General features: G+C 47.0%; 1 protein-coding gene across 1 annotated transcript in view; it reads right to left on the bottom strand.

The window, feature by feature from the left end:
* LOC143282799 (uncharacterized) overlaps positions 1-19,211 on the bottom strand; it is a 47,666-nt gene that overhangs the window by 20,034 nt on the left and 8,421 nt on the right. Inside the window, exons 11-18 of the mRNA XM_076588576.1 lie at positions 18,624-18,745; positions 17,923-18,075; positions 16,670-16,889; positions 15,962-16,116; positions 5,093-15,329; positions 3,054-3,093; positions 907-1,395; positions 53-373 (exon numbers count right to left, since the gene is read on the bottom strand). Coding sequence (XP_076444691.1) covers positions 53-373; positions 907-1,395; positions 3,054-3,093; positions 5,093-15,329; positions 15,962-16,116; positions 16,670-16,889; positions 17,923-18,075; positions 18,624-18,745 — 11,737 coding nt within the window. The remainder of the gene's footprint in view (positions 1-52; positions 374-906; positions 1,396-3,053; positions 3,094-5,092; positions 15,330-15,961; positions 16,117-16,669; positions 16,890-17,922; positions 18,076-18,623; positions 18,746-19,211) is intronic.

Here is a 19,211-nt window from a genome sequence, read left to right as displayed (position 1 = left end):
TCTAAGCACAACAAAAACGTCTTCTTTTTTTTTCCAAACAGCCATCCCTTACCCTGCGGTCTGTAGTCAGCATAGCCTTTGTCAGAGCAGCCTGGGTGTTGGTGGACAGTCGTCGCAGAGGAGGATGCTTAGGGGTCACAAACTGGGGATCAGTGCTCTTCCCTTGTGCTGCCCCACTGCCCTCCCCTCTCTGACCTCCACCAATGGGCGTGCAGGTCACATCAAACAGGTCAGAGGACGAGCGGCGCACTGGAGTGCTGTGGAGGATACTGTCTGAGTCCCGTCGTTGGCGTTTTGGGGTGCTGCTGCCATGGGGCATGTCCTCACCACTCTCAGCACTGTGAGCAGTCTTCCTGGAGGCTTTTTCACCCAGCTGAAAAACAAAAGACACTTTTCCATTCAAATTCACCATACTTCCAACACACCTGTGGTTATCACAGCAACCACACTCATACCAAGTGATTGTGCCACGGTAAAATAAACAACCTCATAAATTGACAGACATAATGCAAAAACATTACTGATGAAATCAAATCATTTACTACAAAAACGTTGACAAAAGCTCCACATACAAACTGTGTGCAAGTCATGTACTTGTATAACAATACAGAGATAATCACAAGGGTGGTGAACAGACTGCGAATCAAAACCAATCAAACCGAAAACCGAGACGAACATCACATGTCCCAGAAAGCCAGGATGGGTATGGCCTGACAAAGCACAGCACAGCTGAAAGACAAAACACACTCAGTGACACTGTCTGAAGGGCAGTGAAGAAGGCGGAAGACAGAGACAGGTGGAGAAGAGTGGTGGCGGCGTTGCCTTCACTGTGGTGCCCCAGCAACATCAACAAAAGACAAGCGACAGGTGAAGGAAAGAAGAAGCATGGCCACTGCCTCCACTCACCTCTCTGGGCGTGTCCCTGAGGCGCGTGAACATAGAGTCCTCCTCATCCCCACTGTCCCTCAGCCTGGCCTCTTCCTCTTCCTCCACGGGCACATCAATGTCCAGGGGCAGGGACAAGTCCCCCACCTCCTCTGCTCCCCATCCTTCCTCCTCCTCCCCCCTCCTCCTGTCCACTGCCTCTGCAGGCAGATGGTCCTTGCTGCTGAGGGGGGTCATCTTCTGCACCACGTCCTGCAGCCAGGCTGTCACCTGGGAGCAGGAGGGTGGGGGTCTGACCGGCGTGATGACGCAGGGACCGTCCCCGGCTAGCACAAAGCGGAGCTGAGGCTCTGCATGCAGACGCTGGGAGAGGGAAGACGAGGAGGAAGAGGTGGAGGACGAAGGATGTGGCTGGCTGGACAGGAGGGGGCTCTCAGAGACCTTCAGGGATTGCCACACCCCCAGGCCTCTCCCCTCCCCTGGGGGAGGCAGCTCCTCCAACTCTCTCACCTGAGGGATACAAAACAAAAAAAAGAAGAAAAATATAAACAGAATTAAGAATATCATGAACAACAGCCTCAATAGGACTCATGTCACTTAACGCACACAGAGGCATGCACAATGAATGCTAATCTCTGGTTCTCGTAGCAGAAACCAATTTCACACACTCAAATTATTTCAGTGACTTGGCTCTGGTGTTTTCAAAGCAAATTTGTAGAAGAAGACAAATATAATCACTTTTGATTTCAGATCCAAAAGGAAGGGGAAAAGAATACAGTTGCACTGTGCCAGTTTCAAGATAGTGATCATGTTCTAGCAACCAGGCCACAATGGCCTCAGCAACAGCTATGCCACACTTCATCCCATTCAACTCTGTCCCTGTTCATGAACTGTCCTCATCAGTAAAATATGTATTCATGCAGTGCTTAACACATAATATTGGTACATGTGTCTGCAGGGAGTGAGGCAGGGTTGGGGGAGTAAGCTGATTCCGTGATTCCTAAGTGAGATCTTAAAATCATACTACACTGGTTTGTGTTAAGGAATCTTTTTAATTACATTATTTTATACTGTAATAGGTATATCACTGGACATCACATGCTATTCCATGTCCAATAAATTACGCACATGTATATGTGCATTTTTAATTCAAACACATGAAAAACATGCAAGATGATGAAATAGTTTAGAACAGCGGTAAGAACCCCTGGATAAACGAGAACACAACAGTTATACTTAACACCAGCAAAACTGCTAGCGAAAGCATGCAAAGCAATTGAACTTTTAAGTTGAAGCACCACACCCATACAGCAAAATTACACAACACCATTCTTCAATCCACTTTAGAAGTGAAATCTTCAATGAAGGCATACAGACACATATACTTCATCATACACTTTAACATCAAATAGGCATGAAAAAGTACATGTGTTACTGAAAAGGATTGATGGTCAGCATGCATGCAAAAGGACAATGCCAAAACAACAGATGAGCCAATACAATCATTATTACAAATACAATGAAGTGTTATACCCTCTACAAGCAGGAGCAAAACCACCACAGACAAACCAGATATGTTCAAAATGATCTTGAAAGGATAAAGTTCTTGAAAAAAAAAAAAAAAAAAAAGCATACCATCATCAAAAACAGGCCTTAAAATTCTGAGAATGATTTACTTGCCAGCCATGCACCTCTTTCTGTCATCTGATGTTCTATCTGTCTTTGGTAAAGACAGCCTGTCCAATCATGTCCTGAATGAGTTTCAATCCACTTCTGATCAGATTTATTTCTGTTCTTTCGGCAGCATTTGACTTGATTTCACACAAGAAACATTTGAAAATGTTTTATTGATGAATATGGTCAATGAAGGCTAGATTAAACAACAACAACAACAACAAGAATATATGAAAATATCAATATCTATTCTTTTGAATTAAAAATCTGTCTTGCTTCGTTGTGATCTAAAAGTGAAATGGTGGTGAGAAATGGAGGAAGGTGGTGATGGTGGTAATGATTGCTCCTCAATACTGTGACAGTGATTAGATAATCAAAGAAGACAGAGTGGTGCTACATCAGGTTCACCCCCCTCCACCTCTGTTGTTCCTCTCAGTCAAAAAAGAAAGAAAGTAAGTCAAAAAAGAAAAAGAAAGAAAGGTGTGAGTGCTCACCATGTTGGTTGGCAGGCGCAACACTCTGCCCCCCAGCTCCCTGTGTCAGAGGAAAAAAAAAAAGTCACAGATAGAACTTTGTGAGGTCTGTCACCATTCAACTCCTCCTTAGGTACCCCTCTTGTCCTCTCCCCACACCTCTCTCCTGTGCATTTTGCAAGAATTTTTCATGCACTTGAAATGAATTATCCCATCATTCACTTTCAAGAGTCTGACATATAAAAAGATTGTTTGCCTCTGATACATTAATGCTCACTCAATCATGAATTTTTCACCTCAACGAAATACAGGAGGGGCAGAAGCAGGCACAGTGAATGATAGTTACTTGACCACAGTGATGTTGGCATTCTGGTGTTTAGGCAAACACATTCAACGATCACTATGATGTGATAAACATGTCTTGGAGAATACTCTACAGCACTGCTCAATGTGACAAGTGCAACAGCTGACTTTCAATCTCAGGATCCTAGGTTTGATCAAGGAACTGGTGAGGCCTTGTGGAGTAAAGGTGAGAATTTCTCCATTCTCATAGGTGCCTCAATCTCCCTTTCATGTATTTACAAACATGAAAAAGATCCAATGCACCCACCAAAGATCCTGTAATCCATGTCAGTGTTTGTGGGTAATGGAAACATGAACATATCCAACATGCACACCCAGTGTGGCTGTCCATATGGTTGGGTAAAAACAGTCAAACATGTTAAATCCCACTCACAGACAAGAGCAAGTTTTAGCCCACAAAACACAAGAAGAATGAAAGAATATTGCCCTATCTAGAACTTTCACATTCCATTTGTTTCTGTATAAGATGATGTTCAGGCATGACAAAATTTCTAACCAAAATGTCGGCGTGTATAAAAAAAATTCAGATACATGTTTGGTGTCAAATACTGTCTCCATTTGGAGCAGAAAACTGTTGCTCTGGAAAGGTACAATTCATGAACTGTTCTCAAGATGTAATTCTAGTATAAAGTCGAACAGATCTCTATTTTCATCATTTTGCCAAATGCATATTTTCCAAAACCAAATGGTACAACTAACACTGCTTATTTTAACTTTTCATATTAATTTGCATGCATACATTAAATCAAAGTCAATACCAGCACAAAATAAAAAATCCCTGCTGAGGCAACAATTCTCACCAGCTGTCATATCAGCCTTAGACTGGAGTCTTTTGAGACTGCTCATAGCATCAAGGTGTAAAAGTGAAAAAAAACAATGTGAAACTGAAAGGTAGAAGACTAAACTGTACTCATTGGAGGTAAAACAAAAAATTACAATGGATCCAAAGGCTTCTCTTTTATCCTCTCCTGAGGCAGTACAGAGTTTGATTGGAACCATTTGAAGCAAGCTATGGTGATTTCATCCTGGGAGGACTCGCTGCTGATCAAACTTTTTACCCCATGTTGCCAACTGCGAGGAACATGCAGCACATGCAAGAAGCAACTGTTAATTTATCCTGATTATCACATGTTAATATAAGATAGTTCCACATAACAATCTGCAAGAATGTTCAAACAAGAAAACTGAAAAAAAGCAAAACAGAATACAGACCATAAGGAAAGACAAGAAATATCTGATGCCTAGTTTTTAGTTGTTTTTTCTTCTTCTTTTTTTTTTTTTTTTGGTAACTGAAACAACTATCAAATGCACTTTGCAGATATTTTTTTTAAGTAGTTACTCCTTTCAAATGAATCAGATAATCTTTTTGTCCAAAAATACTGTACTATTCATTAGTTTTGTAGCTTCTGGTACTTGTACTCTGCTTACAAACACAATGGGAACTGAATCAGGGTTTTTACGCAGACTCACTGGAAATATAACAACAAAAAAATATTCAACAATGACATCTCACAATTTCAAGACGCACCACATGATAGACAAGAGCAAAGCACAGCATGCAATACATCCCCACAATTATGGGCTTCACACACTGCCACCAGTTAGGAAAACAGACAACATGGTGCAAGCAGCACAGGGCAGACTGACATAGCCTCTAGTCTACAGGTAAAAGTACCATGCACCCACACACAGTTTACCTGGCTGTGTCCGGCAGGTCAGGCGGATGACTGCAGAAGGTGGGCAGCACAGGCTCCACAGACAGACCCACAGACACTGCACTGGCCTCCACCACTTCTCTGCTGGGTGGGGGAGCCCTGGGACACAACACATGTCCTGACTTCTCCCTCATCCACTGCTGACCTGTCGCTTCCTCGGGGCTCCTCCTCCTCCACCCTGACCCCATGTCCTCCGACTTCTCCGGCTTCTCGCTATCATCCTCCCTGTGCAATCCTTGGTTTGAAGAGGGAGGTCTGTCAGACGGAGAAGCACCTGCCCCCTTCTTCCTCTTCCTTCCTCCCCCATCTTCAGGCTCACTGCCCTCATGCCTGTCTCCACCTCCTTCTGCACACACCAACTGACTACTGTGCATCCGGTCATCTGCCATGTTGGAGACTACACTCCGACCCAATGTGGAGTCCATGTCTTTGTTGGTGGAAGAGGGATGATCAACTGGGCAGCTTACAGTGGCAAAAGACCTGTCTGAAGCCCCTGTAAACTCGGAGGAGCGAGCTGGGTCCCTCTGGCTGAGAAGGGAAGAGGACAACATTGGCTTGCCACAGAGGTGAGGATAGACTGAGCTGGATGTTAGTCCCAACCCACTGGTGCTCAGAGGAGTGTAAGCAGAACTTGTCCTTTTGTCTGTGTGGGAAGGGAAGAAAGAGGTGCCAGTGAAGGATGCAGACGACATTGCAGCCAGGAATTGAGATGTCCTCACGTGGCTGCTGGAAAGGCTCCCCTGTGGATCTGTAATGTCCGCCTTGTCCCTCTCCTCCTCATCTTCACTGTCAGTGATGGGCTCAAACTGAGACATGTGGGTAGAGGAGGTGGGGGCAGCAGTGGAGGACTGAGATGCTCGCCAGGGCGTCCCCAAGCTGCTCACTATTCCCTGCTCTTCCCTCAGTGGTTGCTGCGTCAGGCTATCGCTTCCAGAATCTCTGTAATTTTCCTGACCTTTGCCTGCCAGACAAATCCGTTCCTCGCGGTTCATCCGGGATGACTCACTGACACTGCTGCACTGACTATACAGTCCTTTGCTGTAGTTATACAGACTGCTGCCATAACTATGGCTGGATAACATGGTTTCTGACATGCTGGCTCTTCCATCCACATCCTCGCTGGACTGGCAGGAGCCCTTTGGAACAGCAGGCAGCCTGTGCTGGCTTGGGAGGCTATAAGGGGTCCATGAGGAAGAGATATTGCTGAGCCGTCTGAAGCCTGGAAACCTGTAGGCACTGGTGGAGTAGTCCTGTGAGGAAGGGATGACCTCCTCATCTTCGTCATCGGTGATGTTCTCAAAGTCATCAGTTTTGATGGTGGTCCATGTGGGACGACCTGTGCTGACCAAGGCTGAGCACACTGGGGGCATGCTGCTGGTGCAAGACACCACGGTGGCTGTGTTGGTGGTCACAGAGGACGCATCAGTCTGGTACGTTGTGGACAACATGGATGGCAAGCATGCTGTGCCATACCCTGATGACACACTGGAAAGGGATGCTACACATGTCACTGGCACATCAGACACAATGGCTGTTTGGGCTGACATGCTGCCGGATGCACTCAGGACAGCACTCTCCTCCACTTTCCCAGAACACATGGTGAGATCTAGAGCAGAGCTGGTCTGACCATTTGCTGTCATGACCTGTGTGCAGTCAGTTTCCTGAGAGGATCTGACAGGATAGGTGCAGTTCTCTCGTGGAGCCTCAGACCAGGAGCTGGGCTGCTCCTCAGGAGACACTTTTCCATAGGCTGACGCGATCACCTCTTCCAGATAGTCTCCAATCGATCGTTTCCTGCCCTGCTGAGGCCACACATCTGTTTTGTTCAGTCTGGAATTTTCCAAGTATTTACTATGAGGTGATCCTTTGCCTGGAGATTTGGTGCTGCTGGGGAAAGTGTTGAATGCCAGTGTGGTGGAAGAAGCAATGGGAGATTTGGATCCACAAAAATCTTTGTTGAAAGGCTCAGTTTCCTTCACTCTACTCAAATTTCTCTCTCCAGTGTTACTGGAGCAAGACCTTGGGCTGTAAAAAGTCTTTTGAATACTGGAGCCAATGCCTAATTTGCCATCTCCTTTGCTCTGATCCGAGTCAGAAAATGACCGTAACAAAAAGTTGGAATGGTTTTCAGAGGAATACTCAGACCATCTTGTACTGAGTGAAGAAGAGTAATTCCTGGAAGACTTTGGTGAGCATGCAACACTGTCCTGATAAGCTGCAGTCAACCTGGACTGATCTGATCTGATTTTAGAAAGTTCAACTGGGGATGTGGTTGACTTGTACCAGCCAGCTGACTGTGAATTAACTGCCAACAGTGATTTATCACAAAACACTGAAGATGGAGACTTGCCTATTTTGTCCTTGTCAGATGATTCGACCTGGGGCTGAATGGTCTCATTGTAGGAAGACCTGAAGCTGTCAATATACTTTGAGACCACAGGAGACTTTTGGGTTGCAAGTGAAAAACAAGCAGACATATTTTCACCACAGTTCAATCTGCTTGGAAGACACGGGGCTGCAGAATTGTGGCTGGAAGGCAAGTGATATTCCAAAGATGTGGCAAGGCACACAGGCGGCTGCTCCCAAGAGGCAGAAGGCGGTGATTTGACAAGGTTGATATTGTGAAGTCTGTCTCTGTGTGATTCTGTCTCCTGTTCAGGCAGAGATCTCCACACAGTCTTAGCCATCCCCAGTTTGCCATCTGGCCACCTGTCCCCATGGAGACTGTCAACAGATCTGCCTGGAGAGGCCTGCACTGGCTTCCCTGCACTGCTGACAGATTCCAGATTGAACATCTGCGAAATGATCATCTCTGTACGGCTAATGCGTGGGGAGTGATGAGAAGCAGGCAGACTATGCTGGTTGGCAGGGCTTGGCTTTTCTGTTTGACTGGCAGAATTCATATTTGAAATGTCACTTAGCCATTTAGCTGATGTGGGGGTCAACTGGCTGCCAGAGGCTGGAGCAGTCCTGTCAGTCACCATGACACCCTCTCTGTGGTTCCGGACATCTCCATCTACCAGGCTTCTGACCTCTCCACTGTCAACACTGTCAACAGATCTACTCCAGTGAAATCTGACCCCACCAGGTGGTGTTCTGGAACTGTGTGAGAAAGCCGAGACAGGGGAAGATTTGACATTACAATACAAGCCTCTCTCAGGTTCTTTACTTGAAGATGGAGACTGGCCAGACCACTGATGACAACCTCCTATGGACTGATTACTGGAAGGTGAAGACACACCATACGGATCACCATGCAACTCATTCCTGTGCAGAAGGACATTATTCATGTTATGTACATCAGGTTGCAAAATCCCAGGAGACTTTATCCCTCCTCGATCATACAACCCAGAACCCCCATCTGATGCAGAGGGAACTCGTTCACTGCTTCTGTCCCTTTGGGCGTATCTCTGAGCCAGACTGGTGAAAAGAAGTGGTCTGCTGCCAACCTGATTGTGAATCTCACCTAGAGGACCGTACGAGGCAGACAGCCTTCTCAGGGCAGTCGCATCACTCTGCAGAACCCTGGGAGAGGTTCTGTCCACTACACTGCCCATGGAAGCTGATGAGGAAGAATGCATTCTTTTGCTCTCTCTTTGGAGTCCAGTGGGGGTGGGTGGGGTTTTGAGGAAGACAGCAGACTGGCTTGAAGAGCCACTGGAAACAGAAGCAAGTCTATCCTCCGCATGGGGCACATCTCTGGAGTGAGGCAGCAGGCTGGGTGAGGTGTTGTCACCTAAACTTGCACTCCTGCTGTTGAACTTTTCCTTCATGACATCATGAATCACCCGCTCCTTCCATGCTCTCCCATCTGTACAGTCTGTGACCACATGAAGGGGGTGGTGCCAAGGAATGGATGGCGTGGGAAACTTGTCAGGATTGGGAATGGTAGGCTGGAGGCTTTGAGAGGACGTGGAAACAGACCTGGAACACACATTCCTGTCACGAGATGTTGACGGTGACTTGGCTAGGCCAGGCTGAGCAGCAGACTCACTGGCTAACACAGATGCAGAGGGACGTTTCAACCCTGGACTTGTGCCACCTAGAATTAAACTTTTCATAGTACCATTTACCTGACAACTTTGCTGTTGGCTGGGAAATGACAGAGGAGCAAACCGTCGTGACAAACGCTCAGCAGCATTTTCTGCCCTGACCTGTGCCATGCAGACGTTACGAGTGCCCCAATTTTCATCCAGTTTTAACCTACATGGCATTGCTCTCTGTTCCTGTATTCTGCCTACATTGACTTTGGAAAGGTCTTCGGGAGACAGTGGCAGAGGCGGAGACAGGTCAGCTAAGTCTGAATGCACAGGAGATGTGTAAGCCATTTTGCTCAAGGATTCCTCAAAGTCATCCGTATGATCCCACACAGAGTCACTGTAGCGCGGCAAAGTGTCATCATGAGCAGCTGGAGTGGGATCAGCACCCAGGCTTGCAAGGGTGGCCATATGAAGCACATCAAGACTGTCAAACAACTTATTTTTCCCTTTACTGCTTTCTGTCCTCTGCCTCCTGGTTTTTCTTTTGATTCTCCTTTTCCTGTGTCCAGCTGCTTGTCTGTTGGTCGATCGTTTCGCTGGCATTTTGACGGTCATGGTATAATCATCAGTCTTTTCATCGGAGTCTTCAGTTTGTTCATCAGAGTCTTCATACACTGGCGGCTTACGGTTCTTACACTTTCTGTTCACGGTAACATTCTCTCCTTCTTGCAATTCACGATCACTTTTTGACTCTGATTCTTTGCACATATCTTCATTTGAATTCTCAGTTGAAATCTCTCTCCTCTTTGCATTAGTCTTGGCATGGAGTTTCTCCCCAAACTGACTCTCTGCAAACTCAGAGATTTGATAATCATCAGTCTCTTCGCTGGACTTATCACTCTCCTTGTCCCTGTGGACTTTTCCCGTATCCTTGGTACCCAGTGGGTGAAGATGGTTCAGGTTCTGGACATCACTGCTTCCTTCTGCCATCTTCATGTTCTCCTCAATGGTCTGGCCATCATGAATACCAGTTCCTCTTTCTGGACTCACCATGGATGGATCCTCTACCACAACCGAGTCAAACTTCCCTTCTTTCTTTCCACTGCTGAAAGTTTTCCACTGCAAGTTAGTTTCTGCTGAGTGCTGCAGTGTGCACACATCGTGGTTCTCTTTCTCCTCTGCCTTTCTGCTGACTACACGCCATGGAGTGCAAGGGTATTTGTGGTCCCCACTGCTTGTGCCCAGACTGGCTAGCGTGGCCATGTGAAGAAGCGACAGACTGTCCATCACCTTAGAACTGCCAGCTCCATTCTCACCTTTTATACTGCTGCCTTTCATTCTACCTTTGCGGCGTCGCTTCGACAAAAATGCCACCCCGAGACGCTGATTTGGTGTCAACTTCTTCTGTTTCTTCAGCTTCTCCTTGTCCATATCAGCAGTGAGCACGCTGTCTTCCAACTGGAGTTTATCCTTCCATGAGAAAGACAAGGACTGTGGTTTGTGGTGGTCTTTTCGATGGACCTCATCCACCCCATCCCGAGAATCAGAGGAGTCACTGCTGGCCTCCAGGGCCCTCTGACTTGCCCCAACTTCTTTCACTTTGTCACACACTGTCTGGAAACAAAAGGGAGAGGGAGACTGACTTTCTCCCTCACAGACTTCTTTGGTCAGTCTGGCACTGGGTGCCGCCTGGGTCAGAGGCTGCTCATGTTTGTCCTTGTTGTCTGTGCAGGTCATGGCCATGCGGGGAAAGGCCGGGGAAGAGGAGGTGGATTCAGGGTTGGACTGAGGAAGGGAACTACAGTCTGCATCCTGTGAGTGTTCGGACATGGTGAAGGGCAAATCGACACAGTGCTTTCCTGTTTTGAGAACAGGCGACTGAGTGTGTGAGGTGGATTCTGAGGCTGCCATCCTGCTGTCCGTGTCCACGTCCATGGCAGAGGGAGGGTGTGCGCCAGCACTGCCTTCCTGGCTGCTCTCACCTTCATCAGAGGGACAGGGAAGAGGGGAAGCAGACCGCTTTCTGTCAACCTGCCTCTTGTCTGTGCTCTTTGATTCTCCCACCAAAGACAGATGGCTCCCACTGCCAGTGTCCTGGGTGGGGAGGTTTTCAGCAGTATTTTCTCCTGTTCCTTCTAGTCCACTGTCTGCATCCTTACCTGGTCTGGGTTTCAGATCAGACTGCAAACTGGATATTTTGGACAAGGCTTTCTTTTGTTTTCTTCGCCTAGCAACCACTTCCCACAACTGAACACGACAATTTCTTGTGATTTCCTGTGATCTGTCACTTTTCTCATGTTTATCTTGCATCTGAGCCCCCTCACTAGTCGAAGTCGTGTCTGTTTGCTCTACATCTTTAGTGGTTACTGTAATTTCTTGTAATTTCTCATCTACAGTGCCACCCTGCTCTTGTAATTCTTCTGTATTCACACAACCATTCTGTTGTAATTTTTCACAGTTCACAGTGTTATCCTGTTGTAATTCCTCGCTATTCATAGAGTTTTGTGGACATTTTAATTCCTCACTGTCCACAGAGTTATTTCGCTCCTTATTTACAAATCTATCTTGTCCTTGTAATTCTTCACTACTCATAGAACTATCCTGCTGCTGTAATTCCTTTCTGTTCACAAAGCTATCCTGCTGTGATAAATCTTCATTATCCATAGAACCATTCTGGCACTGTAATTTCTTAGCATTCACAATGCAGTCTAGACGTAATTTCTTATCATTCATGGGACAATTTTGCTGCTGTGATTCATCACAATTCACAGTACTGTCTAGTTGTAATTCCTCAGTATCCACAGCACCACCTTGCTGTTGTCGTTCTTTTGTATTCATTATGGTGTTTGGCTCTTTCAGTTCTTCAGTGTTCACTATGCCATTCTGCAGCTGTAATTCTTGCATATTGAAAATGTTCTGTTGCCACTGAAAATCCATGGTATTAACAGACTCACTTTGCCCCTCAAGTTCTTTGTTATTCCCAGTGCCATTTAGCTGCAGTAATGCATCAGTGCACACAGTGCCATTTTCTTGTGATCCTTCATTTTCCACGATCGCCTTCTCACTTCCATGATACTCTCCATCCACAGATGTTCTTGGCTTACGCTCTGACAGAAGAGGACTGGCAGGATTCCCATCCAGTGGGTCTGAAACATCAGACTCACTGTCTGAACTGTTTGCCGGCCCTGTCTTGCTGGGCGTGTGCAGCAGGGAAGGGTCAGAGGCGGAGGTGCCGTTTGCCAAGCGACGACAGCGAGGACCCAGAAGTCGAGGTTTGGTCTTGAGCACACTCCACGCCTTCTTGCCCTGCCAGTCACTGACCTTGACACTTTCACTGGGGGCCACCTTCACCCTCTCCAGCTTCACCAGCATGACCCGATGGCCTTTGAACTTGCCCACAACAATATAGTGCACCCCCTCTATCAGCTGCTCTTTCTTCACCTTCCCTTTGGTCTTGCCATTCTTGCTTTGCTGCCGCTTATAGCCGTGTTTCTTTTCCATATCATGTCCAGCATGCTTAGAGTTGCTGTGTGTTCCATTGCTCACTAATGACAATTTTGTTCGCTTATTTCCTGACTTGTTTAGCTGTTTGCTGCCTTTTCTTTTACCTCTCTTCTTTTGTGCCCTTGAGGTAGGGCAGTAGTCATCTGATGACTCCTCACTGTCCTCAATGTCACTGTCACTGTCAGTGTCCCCCAAACACCACAGCTGCACAGAGGACTGTCGTACTGCTGGTACTGGAGGCAGATCTTTCAGCTCAATGGGCACTTTGCTGTTCACATTCTTCCTGCTTGTTCTACCTTGAGATGTTTTCTGACTTTTACCACAAAAATCATCTTCACTATTTATATCTAATGGAAAACCAGATTCTTGAATATGACATTTGGCATCACCATCTGGTTTGCCATTTATGTCTGTTAGTTCAACTGCTATTTTGTTATTACTCAGTTTGTCTGGCTCTATGTTTGTGCCATGGTGACCCAGTGAATATAACAAAGCCTGAGTTGGACTGTTTGGAACATGGCCAACACCTTTGTTTTCACAAGTCCCTGTGATAGCAGCACCTGAAGCTGACAACTGATGGCCGTCAGGTGAGTCTTGCTGCAAAGCATGGGAGGACTGCTGACCTAAACTGCAATGATCATCCTGAGGAGACTGAGACATTTGACTGGGTGAGTGCTGGTCTCTTCCTGGGGAACACCTGGGAGAATGCTGACCATGGTGTGGAGACACAGGGTGGTGGTGATGATGTGGGAAGGGAGAGACTGGTGCAAGATGAATGACAGCAGAGGGTAGGGCCCCCTGCTGACTGCAGGCACCAGTGTGGCTGGAGTGGCATGAACCAGAACCAGGGAGGTCCACGGTGACAGACAGGCTGTTCGACTGCCTGTGTTGGTAAGAGCCATGGGCAGGGCCGGAATGAACTGGACCAGACATTTCGGGTGATGAAGACCACATGTCCTGGGGAGATAACTGGCTGTCATATAATCCCCTGGACCCCTTGTTACTGGAACATGATGGCACTGGTGATGATGGTGATTGTGACCATGAAGAAGAGGAGACTGGCACAGGAACTGATGGGAGCAAGGAGGACCTATCACAAGAAGACCAGCTGGTGACAGGTAGCTGTTCAGAACTGGAGGCATCAAGCATGGAGGGACTGGAGGCACAGTGACTTACATCGGTTTTGCAGTTCCCTGCAGGTGGAGAATGGTTACCATGCCAACAACTGTCGGTACTGTCCCCTCCCTCTTTCAGGTCCATAAGAGTGACACCACCTTGCTGCTTGCACACAGCTTTCCTGCTGTTGTCGCTGGCCAGGCTAACAGCGGCACCAGTACAAGTTGCAGCTGTCATGGACGTGTGTGTTGGTGCTGCTCCGCTCTCTGCACTGACAACAACAGCTGTGTGTACACCCTCCATCATCTCCAGCTCACTCTGTCTCCCCACAGTGTCCGTCCCACTGAGGGACGACTGGCCACTTCTGCCTGCTTGTTTCCGTCGGCACTTGGGCCCCATCAGTCGGCGGTGTTTGGACCGTCTGACTGTGTCCACCACCCCCTGGATAGGTGATGAAGATGTGCTGCCTGTTGGTATAGCAGGCTCAGAGATCCCCACTTCACCCTCATGTCCTTCAGTCCAGGTGTGGTCCTCCGGAACATCCCCTTCATCTTCCATACACCTGCTCACTACAGCCACACCTGCATCCTTTAGGTCATCTGGTGACAGTCGACTCACATGCACAACTTCCTGCCCAATCTTCTGATGGACGTTTTGCTGGGCATCCAGTGGGTGCATACGTATACACTTGATTTCTTCTTGGTGTCTGTCAGTAAAGATGCCACGCATCTTTAGGCGCTTGAAGATGGGTGTAGGAAGATGAAAAATGAAGGAATACGAGGAGCCAGGAGTAGAGGGGAGGGGAGGAGGACCAGTGACGGTGCTGAGATGGCTCTGTCGTCGCATCTTGTTGAGGCTGAGGGCCAGTTTCTTTGAATGGGTCCACTTGTCCACTCTTTCTACTCTGACAACACAATGACTGCTGCTGGAGGCAGATCCACTTGAACAAGCACTGCCCCTCCCTTGATGGCTACCGCACTCTGCATTATTACCACACACCTCCATCATTGAGGAAGACATTTGATCCATCCACACTGGACTGGATACTTTAACTTCAGATGATGTGCTGCTGAACGGTGAACGGCTGGAAGCTTGTTTCTGTGGATGCTGTTCTGACACAGACTCCCCCCTCCTCTTGTGGCCGGAGTCCTCACTGCTGTGGCTGATGGGCAGCAGACAGGAGCTGGCTGAGGAGGAGGCTGACCCTGGGCAAGAAGATGCAGCATTGGGGGGCACTGAGGATGAGGAACCTGTGGGCTGCTTCAGGGCACTGGAGGAAGTTGTCATGGAAACTCCAAACATATCACCACCACTACTACCACCACCACTTTGGGACAGGGCAGACACTAGGGAGTCAGCAGAAGAGCTGAGGGGGTCCTGACAGGTACTGCTGTGAACCATGTTGTGTGTGGCAGGTGGGCTGTGGGGGTGTCCACTGCTGCCGTCTGGTGAATCACAGGCAGGCTGGCAAGACGACTGAAGTGGTGTTTGGACCCTGTCAGCTGACAATCCACCACCCTCCCTCTTCGGAGATGCTCCCTTCTCTCTCATGTCAGCAACAAGCTTAGCCAACACAGGTCCTCTCACTCCCAAACGTTTCTTCCCAGGCTTCTTGGAACCTGACACAAAATATAAATACCATAAACCATCAAAAGAACAATTATGTCAAGTTGTGCAAGCAGTGCAAATCTATACCAAAATATACAGCGGTGTGCAAGGATAATTGAAAGAACAACACTACAACAATTTCCTGTCATTTTGATCACTGGTGCCATTAAATCTCTTTGTGCTCTCATTATGCTCAAAAGAGAGTGTCCAAAGAATATCACATGAACATTTTCATGTTCATTCAATTTACCATATCATAACTGCTGGGTCAGCAAGCCTTCTTGCCCTGTTCCACTGGAATGAGACAGTCATGTGATGGAAATTCTTACAGCTATGTCAGTGACTTTATAAGACTAACAACAGGCATGGAGAAGACCCGGCTCACTAGGAATGTCAGCTACATACAGGATACAAAGGGTATGCATACACAGCTGTTACAGCTTCCACATATACATTCCTTACCCAAAATGGAATGCAGTACATCAATAACACATAATACAATACAATACAATGCAATATGATATGATACAATACAACACAATACAAAACAATACAATACAATGTAATGTAGTACAACTTCCTTGCCCTGTCATTTCCATAAAAGGAAACATAACAGAAAACAGAAACTATCAAAAAAATTCACCTGATTTTTTATCAGAAGCACCATCCAGCTGAGGGATATCATCATCGTCTTCATCTTCATTTTCAGCCTCATCACTGTCCATCACACACTGCTCTTTCTGTTGGTCTGGGGAACCATTCCAGGTGGAATCCAACCCCTCCACGTCATGGCAGTCACTGAAAACACAACATCAACAGCGCAAAGTGAACAGTGTGTATGCAGGAGTTCACCTGATAGCTAACACTGAACACACATTACTAGCAATGAACAGTGTGTCTGTCTGCTTATCTGCCTGTGCCAACATGCCTTTGAATACATGTCTCTGTACATGCAATGATTTGCCTGTACCATGAGTGTTGGGCTTGAAAGACTGCCACAGTCCTTTAGGAGAAAAAGTACTCTGGAGTTTCTACCCTTGACTGAGCATGCGCACACACGCACGCACGCACACACACACACACACACGTTTGTTCAAATACACAGTTGTTTGCGCACGCATGTCAATATACAATGCATTCATGCAGATGCATGCATATACACACGTACAAAAAGTGCAATGAGCATTCACACACGCACACACAAGCATACCCATCTTGTATGTGCACACACACAGACACACACACATACAAACACTCATTCACATGCAAACATACACAAACACTAACATGCATCAAGACACACGCATCACTCCCCCCCACGCACCCACCCGAAAAACAAAACCTCACATACATGTCCTCAGGCACAGTCTGTGACATGTGCAACGTTTCCTCTTCATCTTGCTGCAGTGCAGCAGGGTCTGGCGGCAGCACCACCCTCTGCCCCACCATACTATCCTCATCTTCCAGTGCTTCCACCTGCGCTGCGCAGCGCTGCGACGATACAGGTGAGCTCTCCTCAGCCAGTGCTGCCAGCACATCCACCAGAGATCGGTCTGCTGCTGCCTCTCCCTCTGCAAATACAGGTCACTACTAATTGTACTGAGTCTCTTCATTCCAACTGCAGCAGCCGTGATAGCCACAGAAATCAGCCAGTGCTCACAGAAATCACATAATTTCATCTTGCAAATACTGACAACAGGTTAGAAATGTTCTCAAGGAAAGCGAGTACTCTTGTACCCTCTTATCTGGGGCACACACGTACACATGACACAAACACACACACATGCATGCACAAGCAGGCACCTACAAGCCAGTCTACATGAATTAGTCACTGCCTAAGAAATCAGCCGCAGCCACATAAAACAGTCATGGTCACAAAAAGGAAATTTTCTATCTAAAATTACGTTTAAATAACATACTTACCGTGACCCAACTAGTGCAGACTCCAGCAGGGGTCTGACATTACTGCCTGTGCAAACTACTATCCACCTATGCGGAGAAAACGAAACTACAGCCAATAACCTCCCGGAAGCAGGTAACCTCCCCTTTGTCCCGCTGGCTAGCACCCTCTTTTTCCGGCAGCCATTATGACTCCTGTCCTGTGCTCTCCATACGGCTAATTTTTTTCGTATTTTCTGTCTGTCTGGATTCTCTGGCATTCTTGTTTTTGGTCAAATTTTGTCTTGAAACAGGTCACATAATTATATAGCCATTGCCTTACATCAGCACATAAAGTACACTAATGCTGTAAACTGATAATTGACCTCTGGCCTTGACCTTTCACAGGGAAAGTGTTCAGGCCATAACCAGTCAGACAATGTAACAAGTATATGTATGCTGAATCAGTACATACATTACTGACCACCAATGAAGTGACTCAGCAGCAGTACCTTTTGGAGACCTGACACTGCTTCTTCCCTGTGGACTGGTAATACCGAAACTGTGTTACAACAAGCAACCCAAGTGTGACTGTGTGTATCAGTATTTGGAGCCAGCAGTAGGGGAGTGATGCCACTGTGACTGGTGCAGTAGAGAAAATGGAAAAGCACAAAATTAAAAAAAATAATAACTGAATTTTTAAAAAATAGGCTGGGAAATCCTGACCTAGGGGTGTGGAGGTTGGCTGAGACCCTGTTCGGGAAAAGCTCTGACTGAAGGACACCACGCGCTGTATGGACTCCAGGCTGATGACCACATCCTCCTCCTCCTCCTCCAACACCACTGTGTCCTGGGAAGATGGAAGGGAACCCTGCGAGTCTGCACACAAAAGGCATATGACATATGTATATGGACAACCTGTGTGTGTGAGTGTGTGTGGATAACCCTGATCTGAATGACCCATGTACACACATCAAAAGGGCTACAAACTTTCTGACTTGGTTATGAGGATGGGGAATGAAAAGGAGAAAATATGCATGCAAGTGTGCATGTGTATGTGTGGGTGGTGTGGCTGGGGATGGGGGTGGGGGCTGGGGGGGTGGAAGTGTGTAGGGGGTGGGGGTGTGAGTGTGGGTGTGAGTATTGGTCGGGGGTAGGTGCACTGGGGTGTACATGGGTGTGGGTACTGGTGTGGAGGTGGGGGTGTGTGCGTAGGCATGTGGGGGTGGTGTGAAGGGGTTGTGTGTGGTTTGCGTGTGTGTGTTCATGTGTGCGTGCAGCATATAAACATAACACAAGGCTTCTTTCTTTTTTTTCTTTCTTTTTTTTAAATACCAAACATGGTAAAACATTTTGAAGCAGGCAGGCTAAAGACAAGACATTGACACACATGAGGAATGTGGAGAAAACACTTGTTCCACACTTACCTCCCTGCTGTGAGAGTGGCTGAGAGTGATCCTCAAGCTGGGAGGCAGGTATACAGGTAACGTCTTCAGGGCTTAGAGTGCTCTCCTCTATCGACATCTCTGACTCCTCTGACTCGCTTCGCCTAAAGAACAAAGTTCAGAAGAATAAAAAATCCAATCAGCTTGGAATAAAAACCCATTCATTTGCATCTTTACCTGTCCTTGAAGACAAAAAACAAACAACCAACATCTTGGCAGGTCAAAACATTCCAAATGAAAGGCCCTGATCAGGGCCCTGTTGTTTACAACAATTTCAGTCGAAGGGCCCTGATCAGGCCATCAATAGTTTTGAAGTTCAGAGTGGCACCTAACTTCCATAATGACATTATGAGCTAATATCTCAAATGACCTTTCCACACTCCACTGCGACCAAAAAATGCAGTGTGTGTTGCTGTGCTCACGAGCAGGAGTTATTTTCACAGTGACTGGTTCATGTGAACAGTGCATATCAACTATGGCGTCTGACCCAGTTTCAACTCAGTAACAAGGCAGAAAACAGAATCAGACCAACGGGTCCTATCGTACACTGCATAACATTCTGAATTTAAT

This window comes from Babylonia areolata, chromosome 6 (genome assembly GCF_041734735.1).
Source record: "Babylonia areolata isolate BAREFJ2019XMU chromosome 6, ASM4173473v1, whole genome shotgun sequence".
Taxonomy (NCBI): domain Eukaryota; kingdom Metazoa; phylum Mollusca; class Gastropoda; order Neogastropoda; family Buccinidae; genus Babylonia; species Babylonia areolata.
The sequence above is the reverse complement of the archived record's forward strand: the minus strand, read 5'-3'. Positions and strand labels throughout refer to the sequence as shown.